The sequence below is a fragment of the Mytilus trossulus genome, chromosome 12 (genome assembly GCF_036588685.1).
Source record: "Mytilus trossulus isolate FHL-02 chromosome 12, PNRI_Mtr1.1.1.hap1, whole genome shotgun sequence".
NCBI lineage: Eukaryota > Metazoa > Mollusca > Bivalvia > Mytilida > Mytilidae > Mytilus > Mytilus trossulus.
In genome coordinates, this window is record NC_086384.1 from 43,208,715 (window position 1) to 43,222,791 (window position 14,077).

The window sequence follows — 14,077 nt, forward strand, 5'->3', positions numbered from 1 at the left end:
AGTTAGGACGAAAAATGAGATATATCATAAGTTAAGAGAGCTTCAAGAACACGACTTAGGACAAAGACTTGTCATAAGATAGACTTAGGACACGTCCTAATCCTAAGATAGCTTCGAGAACACCACCCCAGGTCGCCATCACATTTGAGCATTTTATTTCAAGCAAATTGAGGTAAGATAAGAAACAATTTATTAAATGATATCTCGCCGCGATATAGCCTTGTTGTGCTCATGTGGCGTTAAACAAACAACAATCAATCAATCAATCATTAAGTTATTGTTGTAAAAAAACTTCTATAAAAAGGCTTTTCCACGTGTCTGCCGTAGTATACACACGTTAGGGGAATTTTGTTTTTGATGCAAAAAAAAACACAACCCTTTTTCTCCAGCTGTGAAAGTAAAATGGTCGCCTCATAAAATAATCAGGTTTAACTATAAATTAACATAGGGTGTCACGAAATTTACGTTGGAGAGAGCCAGTCGAGTTCTGATTTTTTTAATTCACAGTTGCGGCAAAATAAGATCCTTTGATGTTTTAATACTGAGTCACTACGAGTTCATTTGAACTATATAGACCCCCTCCCCCTATATAAAGTTCCAATGACTGTTCTTGTGACTCTTGTTACTTCGAAGTGTTCAGCGAGAAAAAAAATCTCGTGCAGTACTGAAAAAATGACGGGGCAGATTAATTATAATTGTTCGGTTAATATAAAAAAGAAGATGTGGTGTAATTGCCAATGAGACAACTCTTCACAAGAGACCAAATGACACAGAAATTAACAACTATTATAGGTCACCGTACGGCCTTTAACAATGGGCAAAGCCCCTACCGCAATGTTTTTGTGTGTGCAATAAACAGTACAAAGACGACAAATTTTGTCAACTGTTTTCTGTTCTTTAGTCAGGTTGTTGTCTCTTTAGCACATTCCCAATTTCCATTCTCAAATTTAGTAAACAAAAATTTCCCTCTATGATCTATCCTTATTTTCCATATTTTTTTTACAATAAATACTGACATGACGTATTGTTAACTTCGTATTAAAAATAAGCTGTTTTAGTCCGCCATACCAGGAATAAATAAATGACTGTCTAATCATGTTGAATATTACAGCCATCGGATTTGACTATGTACGTTCAATCAAAAACTTTGATTACCTTTCTTGCTAGCTGAAGCGTAACATCGTTCTTAGGTTTACCTTTACTACCCTAATTTGAGAGTGGACTAATCAATTTATCGTCTTTTGGACTAAACTACTTCAAAATAAGGGTAATAAAGGTAAACCTTATAAGCTAATAACGACTTTACGCTTTAGCTAGCAAGGTTGCTAACAAAAGATTTTGTTTGAACCTGTACATACTCAAGTCCGATTGCTGTAATGTCTGTATTATAAGCTAGTTTAAAAAATGAGGGAAATTTGATGTCACACGCCAAGCTGACAAACTATGGCACTTTATAATGTGATTAAATCTTTTGATCTGTTCTTGTATTTTACAGGTCAGCTTAGAGATCCCTTGCAATTACTGTAAGTATAATATGTGTATGAACAGAGATGTGGTAACGTTATATCATCGTATATGGCAAGCAGTTCTCGTCAAAACTATGTTTAAAACATTTTTCGAAAAATTAACACACTGAGAATTAAAAAAAAAACACAGATTAAAAAACCTGAAAACACACACTAAGAATAAAAACATACACATTGAGATATCAAAAAGACGCACTGAGATTACAAAAATATAAATAACACACAGTGAGCTTTGAAAATTACACACTGAGACTTCAAAAATTACACAATGAGATTTATGTACATGTTGTGTGCAAGTTGTAAAAAGTAAAATAACAAAAAATCCGAATTCCAAGGACAATTCTAAAGAGAAAGTCCTTATTATCACATGACAAAAACAAGGGGATGGCTCATACACATCAAACGAATGGAGAGCAACTGTCATATTCCTGACTTGGTACAGGCATTTTATAATGTAAAAAATTGTGGATTAAACCTGTTTTTAAAGTTTTAAATACATACAGATGCATTAGAACTCTCGAGTTTCCTAATAATGTCAATTAAAGATAAAGGAGATTTAGGGAAATTCTTCACATCTTTACTAATCGTAACTTAAACAGACCTTGGACTGCTGATGACATAAACTTAATCGAAATAACAATTTGAGCCATGAACTCAGGCTACAAATTAAAAGCGAGTTCTGTCTCCTAGTTGTTTAAGATTGTAATAGATACAGATTAGATATGCAAATTAGATCTGTGCGCAGAAAAAGTGCGCACAAATCTCATTGTGTAATTTTCAATTCTCAGGATGTGTTTTTCAGTTTATTTCATCTCAGTGTTTTTCTTTCTAATTCTCAGTGTGTAAATTTTTCGAAAAATGGTTTAAACATACTGAGTTTTGACGTGAACGGCTTGCAATAAACGTGGCAATTATGGGTATCCCATACCTTGTTTCCATATCAAACGTGGAATATTAGTAAAATTAATTAACATGAAAAATATACATAATTAATTTATCAATATCTAAAATTGGTGAATGTTGCATACTCATTTCTGAGTAATTTACCTTTGAACCATGGTCTCCAATCATTGGAGTTTTTTAACATAAAGTGTCTTGAAACTTTATGTGAGTCACTGAGTGGCTTGATATATATTTCAGTGCAGATATCTAGCTTCTACTTCTTTTAAAAACAGCGACAAAAAGACTCAAGTCAACATCATTGGAGGTTTTATTATGTTATATTTTCCATTTGTAAACTCAGTTAAAATGTCAAAATATATCTATAACTTTTGAAGCTATTGATACATTTTAATTTTGTTTTAATTTATAAAATGGCAAATATAACAAAACAACGCTCTTCGGTCTTCACCTGAGCACTCGTACATATAGAATAAAAGTATATTAGATTCTTGAAAAAATAAGTATGACATTTATAAAATATAGGTGTTTGCAATAATTCACTTGTTTAATATTTTCAGCTAGTCTATTAGACCTTCCTGAAGAATTAGTGATAATGGTACTTAGTTATATTCCTGTGTCGGAGTTACTTTATACAGTCTGTAAAATATGCAGAGGTCTAAAGGATGTTGTGCGAAAAATGCAAAGCTTGTGGACTATTGTAGAATTTGACGATTCCTATACTATAGACATTGCAATGATGGAAATGATCGTGAAAAATAATCAGCTTGTATGTCTCAATCTAAGTAACCAAAATATTACTTTTGGGTCACACAGATTTACCAAATTGATGCTAAAGCTTACTCCTACTATTCAAGAATTGTATGTAGCAGAAACACCGCTAAACAATCTTGCATTTGTAATGTCCTTGCGAAATTTAACCACCCTTGATATAAGTGGGACATCAATAAATGATAACCAAGTAGTAATATTGTCACATGCTTCACAACTGAGACACCTTTATATTTCATTCACTAAGGTTACTGCTGCAACCATTGCAGATTTGTCTCGAAATTTCAAATTTCTTGTCATTTTTGATGCATGCCAAATTTATTTTATGTTTACTGATATTTGTTTGATTGTATCATCATGTGAGCAACTTAGATTTTTACATGTTTCATTCTTTTCACAGTTTGACATAGATCAAGCTGTTCAGTATGTAAATCAACAGCTTTCAATTGAAAGACAATTGAAGCTGACTGTATTTTAAGTTATATATTGTCGCATATATAGGGTATGAACTTTAAGTTTATATATGTACAGTGTATAGACATATTTTGACAACAAATAAGTAAAACTACGCCACTACTCGGTTCAAGTAGAAAAATATGTTTTTTATGACGTTTTTAGACACATATCTTCTTGCACCAGTTGATACAAGTTTATCTTTTAAAACGTATCAACCCTATGTTCTTACTTCAAATCCTAGCATTTAGTGCTGGTCGTTTTGTCCTAAAACTGCAAATACAGATACTTGAATGGTTCAAACAATATTTTTATGTTTACCAAAATACTAAAATCATATGATATGAATCAAATATCATTTTTTGCATTTATATTTTTTTTTAATTGTCGAAGTTCAAATTATTTGAAAATATTTTTATATGGGTATTTATCTGTGGTCACTACGATAAAGATATATATGTGTATAGTGCATATATCTTAAATGTGTTGCATCAAATTTGGAGAGAGGAAATCTCTTATTTTTTAATTTTATTAACAAAAATGCATTGTTTGAAAGAATTCACGGCAATTTTTGAAAGCGTGAAATAAATTATGAAAGTGCTGCTCAGAGTAGGATTGGGAATGATAATCTAAAATTCAGATTTTCAAGATATTGTTTCTCCTTTATTAGTTACAACTGCATTTACTGGTAGTATTAAACTTCAGGGATTTTTTCTATATGTTTGTAAGATGTATGTAGATATGTTTGCTGAATTTGTAAATAAACCAAAAAGGTAACTTCCATGTTCGTTGGCTCATATTTTGTTTTCTGCAAAAAAAGTTGTGAATTTGCGATATCTGCAACATATTCAGAAAATAGTAATGTAGAAGGAACTGATAAATAAACAAGGTCATAACGAAAGTATTCAAGTACGTGCAGTTGCGTCAACAAAAAGTCATCATGAAATGTACAATACAATATGAACCCCTAATTTAAATAGAATGAAAAGTTGAACTTTAAACTGGCTTTATTCTCAATCTGTGACCTCCAACATGCTTGCCTCATTATAAGCATGTTTTAGTTACGATTTTGCTTTTGAAGTATATAACCGTTTACTTTTTTTTTCAGAACATATTATAAAATGGCTGACACTGTAAATCCTTTGCGTTACCCAGGTGACACTGCTTCAACGGATGAGTTAGTTGCTTATTATTTTACTTCTTCATATACGGCTAAAGAAATAGCTGGATTTTTACTTTTCGTTCATAATAAATTTGTTAGTGTTAAGACAGTCTACAGAATGATGAAAAGACTTCGACTGAGAAGATATGGTGCAGAGAGTCCATTGATTAATATCGTTCAAAAGATAATTCAACTGCACAAACAAGGATACTCTAATATTGGATATAGAGCAATGTGGAAAATACTTAATTCTTGCTGTGGCATCAATGCTACTCAGGAAACGGTGAGAATTGCACTGAAAGCTATACATTATGATGGTGTAGTTGCAAGATCTCGACGTCGACTTGTGCGAAGAAGATATTGTAATCTAGGACCAAATTTTTGTATTCACATAGATGGATATGATAAACTCAAACCCTTTGGAATATCAGTGCATGGAGCAATCGATGGCTTTTCTCGAAAAATCATTTGGCTAACTGCAAGTCATACGAATAAAAACCCACGTAATGTTGCGCTTAATTTTGTAGAATTCCTTAGACAATCCAAGCGTGTTCCACGATTGGTTCGGTCAGATGCTGGTACGGAGAACGTTATTATAAGGTCGATACAAATAGCGTTACGTGCAGTTCACAATGATAACATGTCAGGGTACAGAAGTTTTTCTGAGGGGCGATCAACTGGGAATCAAAGGATTGAGATGCTGTGGAGTTTTCTGTGTCCTTACTTCACCACATTCTGGAGAAATATGTTTAAAGACATGATAGATAACGGAGAGCTCAATAACACAAATCCAGTTCATCTAGAGTGTGTACGTTTTTGTTTCCTGCCAGTTATACAACAACATTTAGATATTTTCAAAAATATGTGGAATAGTCATAGAATTCGGTCACAACGTCAAGTTGATCAAAACTATGGCGTCCCGGATGTTATGTACAACCAGCCACTACTTTATGACGCTGTCGACTATTCCTATGACATACCATGTGACGAAAGTATCTTTGATGACATTACTAGGCTCTACACCAAACCAATGCTGCCCAGAGGCTGTTCAGAAGAGTTCTGTCAATTCATCCAGCAAATTACAAATGTGAATCTGGATGATTTCAACGTCGTGGACACACCACAGGAAGCAAAAACACTATTTTGTATGCTTACTTCTGTTCTCCCTTGAGATACGAATCATAAACCTTTACTATTTTGAAAAAAAAGTGTTTATGAAAGCTGTGTTTTGCTAGGTTTTTGATTATTGATTTTAGTTTATTTCTCATCAACGTGTGAAAATGTTCGAGATATATATGAATTCATGGGTATCGACTTTTATTATTCTATCAGAAATCAGTTTATTTTGGAAAATTGTTAACCAACCCACATTTCTGTTTTCAATAGTGAAGAATTAAGTAAACTTATATTATCGTTATGAAAATTATTTGTTATTTGCCGCTGTAAGTAAAACAGCAATCAATTTAATAAAGACATATAAATATATAACAAAACAGTTATCGTTATGCCACAGACCGTGATGACGACAGCCTAATACATTCCATAATGTACAAATTGTTATATAATTAAACAATATACTAGGTGTCTAAATCGCTCATTCGATGAATCTCTGTTATTGGGCTGTGAAATTGAGGCCAAGATAAGGTCACACTTTAACGATTTCCGGTAATCTAACTTTACTCATAGGAGCCTGAATCGCTAACCTGGTTTTCAAAGCTATATATATATATATATATATATCAATTTGCAGGAATTGACCGAAAAGCAACAAGAGTGGACACACTTATATTTCTCGCCTGTTCTAATATTCTCATTTTGATTTATGTTGATAATACAAAAAAAAAAAATTTCTTCAAGCATTACTTTAAATTAACATGTAAGTGATAAATGTAATGCATTAAAGTCGAACTAAACCCTTTCACACAGACATGTAGGCTTTACAATCATTCCTAACATCGAATTCCGTTAGCATATTGCTAAAATTTTCTCAGAAACAAACCTCATAGAAAAAAATGAACCATGAAATGATGTCAAGGTAAAATGACACATGCCGGACAGATTGGTACACCCTACAATTATTAAATACGCCATACATAGTTTGACTATCCTAAAGTATCTGAAAAACAGACCAATTCAAAGAAATCCAACATTGGCATATGAACCATGAACGTAAGGTAAAAGTTCGACGAAACAAAAATATTAATTTTAAATTACCCATTTAGGTTGCAAAATCCCGGCAATTTTACCAGGAGTAACGAGAGTTATTGCCTGTTTTATATATACTAACAGCATTACATTTTTATCCTATTAAGTATGCAAAAACAGCGTTAAAAATACACAATTCCAATACTTGAAATTCAGCTGATTGGTTGATCTGTCGTGATCCCAAAGATTCACAAAGATACATATAAATACATTTCCTCCGCTGAAATGTAACTCCTCAGTGAAGCTATTGTAAAGGTAATATATTAATGTTGACGTAATCTTCAATATCAAATGACGCTGAAACTGTATACCAAGAGAAGAGAAGACAATGAAATGGTTAAAAAAAACATGAATGAGACTTCGTAGACTTGAACCATTGTGCACCTCTTATTGGATCTGCTTATCCTTCCGGAGCACCTGAGATCACCCCCAGTTTTTGGTGGGGTTCGTGTGTCTCAATCTTTATTTTTCTATGTTGTGTTAAGTGTTGTTTGTCTGTTTGTCTGTGTCTGCTTCTTTTTTAACCATGGCTTTGTCAGTTTTTTTGTTTTTTTTAATTAATTATGAGATTCAACGTCCCTTTGGTATCTTTTGCCACTCTTTTTCTTATTTCGTTTTAGTTCAATATAATTTTTGGGATTTCTATTTAAAAAACATGGACTTTGCCATTGCCTAAAAATGAGGGTACCAATGTTGTATCCGCAACTTCTCCTGAACCACTTAATATTATTTGATAAAACTTTCTCAGATTCTTCATGATGTAATGCTATTGAGCACCTCCTATTTTGTTTTTGCTCAAAATAATTTTTGGGTTTTCCCCTGCAAAACCATAGACTTTTCAATTGTCCAAAAAACAATCAATACCCAGGGATTCTTACATAAGGTGTAATTAAGAGTAAAATTCAAATCGGAAAGTCCCTAATCAAATAGCAAAATAATAAGCTAAAACACATTAAATGAATGGATACCACCTGTCATATTCCTGAATTGGTACAGGCATTTTCTTATGTAGAAAATGGTGTGAACTAAACCTGGTTTTATAGCTTGCTTAACCTCCCACTTGTATGACAGTCGCATGAAATTACATTATATTGATAACGATGTGTGATCAAAACAAACAGAGATAAAAGAAAAAAATGTCCAAAATAGGGGTACAGCAGTCATTATTGTGTTATAATCTTAATCACTATAAAAACAAACAACTATGTCATCAAAGAAGCGGGAAAAGACATACAGACACAGCACACCAGCAAAAAATACAAGCATACAAATTTCACCAAAGCACAACAACACTATATGACGGGATGTATAAGTACCGAGCCACGTCAAATGGCCATTATCAAAAATTAACTAAACAGTGAAGGTAACAATACACAGTTAGAAGATTAGTTTCGCATTTTGGCCATGTGTAAGCATAAAAGATTTTGTACAATAAAATTGAATTTAGATAGTTGAAGAATAATATAGCCTTCCAATATAAAAAAGAATATATGGTGTAATTGCCAATGAGACAACTCTTCACAAGAGACCAAATGACACAGAAATTAACAACTATTTGTCACCGTACGGCCTTCAACAATGAGCAAATCCCATACATCATAGTCAGCTATAAACGGTCCTGGAATGACAAATGTAAAAAATTCAAACGAGAAAACTAACGACCTACAAATAAATGTACAAGAAACATATATGTAACACAGCAACCAACGACAACCACTGAATTACAGGCTCCTGACTTAAGACAGGAACATACATACATAATGTGGCGGCGTTAAATATGTTAGCGGGATCCAAACCCTCTCCCGAACCTGGGACAGTGGTGTAACAGTACAAATAAAAATCAGTTGACAAAGGCTTAACTCGTCAGATGGATACACATAGAAAAAACAAAAAAAGAGTGATAGTGGCTGGGCACTTATACATCCCAAAAACAAAAAGGCCATTAGTAAAGATCTGAGAGTACTCACAGTAACTGACAGTAGCTTTATATGTCTAGAATGTTTTAGCATGTTTTATATGCTATTTTGATTTTCACATCCGTACCGCCCATAGGTCCGGAAATTACTGTAGTATTTTTCAACAAAAATTTTACCCTCGATCTTTTCAATCGACTGTACCCAGTCTATATATATATGTTAGGTGACCAGAGGTAACCCCAGTTTATATCCATAAACGGTGACCAGAGGTAACCCTAGTGTATATCTGTGTCTATATCTAGATCTGTGTAAGGTGATCATAGGCAACCCCATTCTATATCAGTGGGTGTGTTTGGATATACGCCTGAGGCGGCCTATGGTTACCCATAGGTACCTATGGTTTGATATTTTATACACAAAATATCAAACCATAGGTACCTATGGGTAACCATATGCCGCCTCAGGTTTATATCCAAACACACCCAGTGTAAGGTTACCAGATGTAACCCGTCTATATATGTGTTAGGTGACCAGAGGTCAACCAAGTCGATATACATGAAAGGTTACCACATGGAAACTAATGTCTATATCTGGGTAATGTGGCCGGATACACCACAAGTCTTTATCTAAAACTGTGTAAGGTGACCAAAGACAACCCCCAGTCTATTTCTGTTTCAGTGAGAGACCAATAGATTTTTAGGTGGCGGTAGGTTCGGATGAAATTTGAAAAAAGTCGGGACATGATTTTTGAGTTAAAAAAAGGCAGGATGAGCAACTAAGTAAAAAAGGTTTAACTTATTAAAAAGGCAGGACCATTATAGTTTAAATAAAAAAGGCAGGACAAGAAGAAAAGAAGATAGCAACTAAACAAATGCAGGACAAAATGTTTCATCCTAGCACACCCAAACCCACCCCACGGCCCCACCGCCCTGAAAATCAAATGGTAGCTTCCCAAGGTGACAAAAGGAAACCCAAGTTTATATCTGTGTAAGGTGACCACAGGTAACCTAAGTATATATCTGTATTGAGTAACCAGGGTTTATCTTATTTTATATATGTATCACTTAACCAGATTTTGATAAGATGTTTTGATATAAGACCAGACATAACAATATATCGTCTGTTTCTGTGTCAGATGCCCAGATGTTGCCAGTCCCCCCTTTATTGTTAAGTTAAATGGTTGTTTTAAAATAATTTGCTGTTTATATGATGAAATTAAAGAAAATAAATATATAGCTGTGTAAGGTGGCCAGAGGTAACCATAGTCTGTATGTGTTAGTTGACGCTTTGTAATCAATACTTTGAAACATCATTTGGTTATACCTTTCTCGTATGATAAAATGGTTATCGTTTAAAGGGATATACAGACATTGGCTGGTTATCTGTTATCTCCAAACACCGATTATTTTTTACATTGCCCTTGCTAATACACCGATATTGACATCGGTTACCTCTGGTCACCTTACGGCAGAATTCTATTTTTAGAACCTTAATATTACTACGCAAATAGCACTTTTTCAGAGGTGACCTGTGGGCACCTTTCAGCGTAACTATTATACACGTGTATAACTATTGGAAATCTATGGACGATGCTCTTTCCATAAATATACTTAACGATTGAATGCTTCTATTTGTAAATGCATTGGATTGTAAAATGCGTATATTTTGTATGAAGCACGCTTCCTTCTATAAAAATGTGCGCACGGTCAACGCTTTTACAACTCTATAGAACTACTAAAAAAAGCATTCAATACTTCTTATTACATTTTTTTTGCTCGGATCATGAAAGTACAATTTCTATCAGGTTCTTTCTTTTATTTATCTGTGCACTTTATTGTGGAAGCCAATAGCCTACATATACATTCATGTGGAAGGTCATGACATCATGAATGTTACATTTCATTTTGAAATGAAGGTTAATTTCAGAATAATTATAAAAAAAGAAGATTTTGGTGTAATTTCCAATGAGACAACTCTTCACAAGAGACCAAATGACACAGAAATTAACAACTATAGGTCACCGTACGGCCTTCAACCATGAGCAAGCCCATACCGCATAGCCTGTCAGCTATAAAAACACGAGATTGCTGTTTGCTGATCAAATTAACGTATTATAATGAAATACTAGAACACACCCGCGACTTCGCGGGCATTCTATCACATGAATAATTTTAGCGCATATCTGTGTATTATGAACATTCATATTACTATAAATATAAAGTGTATTTGCTTTTTACTTTCAATTCTCAGTTTACTAATCGATCTACGGCGGTCATTGATACATTTCACAGACCCTGTCTATTTAATTAACTCTGTGACCGCCGTGGAAATGATATCAGATAGAAAATACACTTTATTCGTAGTATATACATGTATGTTCAAAGTATACTCCCTGGAGGTAACCGTAGCCAGTGCCTATTCCATAACGGTCAACCATCTCGTGATGGCGTCCGTAAAACTTACGAAGAGATGACCTCAACTTCACCACTTGGAACCCTTGACTTAATAGTTTCCTTGTTAGCAGCAACCCTCTATCAAGAAAATCATGATAGGAAACACCAGCCCTGGACTAGCGTATCAACTGGGAGATATATACTCCGTACGCAGGTGCTGCTGGAATGTTGCTACATAGAAATGGAAAGTTCACAATTGGAAAGCTGAAATCATCTCTTTTATCGTAAAGTTTTGTTTTCAACCGACCCTCATTGTTAATTTCTAGATGTAAGTCAAGATATGAGGCAGACTTTACTGTATCTGTTGTATCCTTTATCTCAAGTTCAATGGGATAGATGCGTCCAACATAGTCACCAAATTTTGAATTATTTAGTGAGAGAACATCATCTATATAGCGGAAAGTAAAGTTGAAGGATACCGCTAACTTCTTTTCTTTCTTCTTAATGTGCGGCTGCATGACTATAAGGCGATGTGTGACATCTTTAAATGACCTTTGTGTAACCTTAACCTTCTACATCATGGTCAAATAATAACCTCTTAATAAAGTAATATATAGAGACGTTATGTTTTAGTCATCTAAATAAGTGTTCTCTAGTTGTAGTAAATATTTATCACTTCCTGAAAGTTGACGTTTACGGATTAATAACTCCTACAAGGGTTATCATAGAACCGGGCCCAAATAAAGATTGTAAAGCTTAAAAAGAAAGGTCTCCTCAATTTTCCTTTATATGCAATTGTTTGAGAGTTTTGCAAATAACTCGAGTTTCCCACCTATTTTGGGGAAAATAAGGATCTCAGAATTTACTGTTTGTCACTTGCTTAACCACAATATTTTCAATATTTTCTCAGAATCTTTTATAAAGAAAATACCATACCCCTGTCCCCCCCTTAAAGTAAGATGGTCGGTCTTTTAATACATTGTTACTTGGATGGTGAATTGTCTCAATGGCACTCATACCACATCTTCTTTTTATGAAAAAAGGTCAAGGATTAATGACACATGTCAGACTGATGTGAACTAGTGGAGCATCTGTATACCAAATATTAAAGACCATGCCTCATACTTCACGAGATATGGACCTTAGCAATAAAATTAGATGCAACAGTTATACCACCATCGTCAGTAAAACAGTCCTATGTATTGTAGGCGAGACATAAACCATTGTACTATCAACTGAATGGGGACTTTAGTTTAATTCAGTATTAATACCCTGTCAAGTGAAAGAAATACATACATATTAAATAAAATTACACAAATAATATCTTTATTATCGTGGTCTCAAAACAATAAAATAAATGACAATTTCTCCTTGCACTAAGGGGAGTTTTTCTTTTAAAAACTCAAAAAAGTCAAAGCATTAACAGAGAACAATATAAAATATTGCAAAAATGTCTTTCAATACATGAATAAACTTCTAAATTAAAAAAGAAACCAGAAATGATCCCCTAAACATTTTAAAACATTTTTTCATTCAGAGACTGCTTGAGGAGCAATAACATTAACTTACAAATAGAAACTTGACATGAATATTGGTAGATATCAAAACCTAGTGTACAATTGTTTTAGATTTTAATTTTATATATACCAACTGTCAATCTAATTGTCTTATGCTCATCAGGAACAAAACATTCATTAAACCAAAATGTGTGGTTGATACACAGCTTTAAATAAATTTTTGATAACTGTTCAGACATTTTATTGGGTCTTACAAGTTCAAACTAATATTTGAAACATAACCATGTGTGAAATATAGATAAGGATGGTTTAATATTGGTAAATAGCATTATGCTATCTAATAATTATGCAAAATATAATGTATTAGTTTAAAAAGTTATGCAGATCTTAGATGAAAAAAATCTTGGTCCCATTGAAATTTTGCTTTTAAAAAGTCCATGTCCCATGCTAATTTGCACCGGTCCCATGCCTTGAGAAATTTGACCGGTCTCTTTAAACTACATATTATTATTTCTCAAAAACATTGTTTTGTGTCCAATATCTAGAATTTAACAATAAAATATTGAGCGGACATTTTCAATGTTGCCTCTGCATATTGGGCATTTCCTGCCATGTTCTTGTATCTGTAGTCCACATACCAGACACAGGCTGTGGAAACATGGCTGTATGACGGCATCAATTTCCCGATCAGCACATATGATACATTTTCTCGCCGTATTAGGTAGTTGCATGGTTACCTGTTAAAATAAGATTAAAAATGATGTTAAGTGACAGTCTATGAAGAATCAGGCAAATAATTCAAAAATTGAAACATGATGAAAAAAAAGTATACTATTTTATAGTAAATAACCTCCTGAGTTAGAAATGTTAAGTCTTTTGTTTGGAAGTGTCTGGTAATAATAATTAAATAAGTTATAAAATTGGTTAGAAGGACAGCAAATAAGTTGAAATTACAGAGTTATTTCCCCTTATCTGTTCATTTCTAATGCATTCAACCAAAATGTATCTTCTATTACCAAAACAGAATACAGAAACACATGTTATTTTTGTGTATAACTACATATGATAAGGTAAATAAAATAAACAGCTGTGCCTAGAGTGCATGATACACCTGTATTGCGCATATAGAAATTGGAAAAGACAGCATTAATAATTTCCTTTAATTCACATTGTTTAAGTCCTGTAACTCCAGAACAACAAATAAATAATAAAAAATCAAAAGGGAGCTTCATTA

At 33.4% G+C, this 14,077-nt stretch overlaps 1 protein-coding gene across 3 annotated transcripts; it reads left to right on the forward strand.

Annotated features, from left to right (window-relative positions):
* The first annotated feature begins 1,363 nt into the window (after window positions 1-1,363).
* LOC134692145 (uncharacterized) lies at window positions 1,364-6,247 on the forward strand. Of its 3 annotated transcripts, none has more exons than XM_063552585.1 (3): window positions 1,364-1,523; window positions 2,987-3,211; window positions 4,759-6,247. In XM_063552585.1, exons 2-3 carry the CDS (start codon window positions 3,198-3,200, stop codon window positions 5,981-5,983), a joined length of 1,239 nt encoding a protein of 412 aa, XP_063408655.1. In that variant the 5' UTR covers window positions 1,364-1,523; window positions 2,987-3,197; the 3' UTR covers window positions 5,984-6,247. The 3 variants fall into 3 exon arrangements, with proteins under 3 accessions (XP_063408655.1, XP_063408656.1, XP_063408657.1); XM_063552586.1 differs by having other exon boundaries at window positions 2,987-3,195; XM_063552587.1 differs by having other exon boundaries at window positions 2,987-3,024.
* Window positions 6,248-14,077: the final 7,830 nt, after the last annotated feature.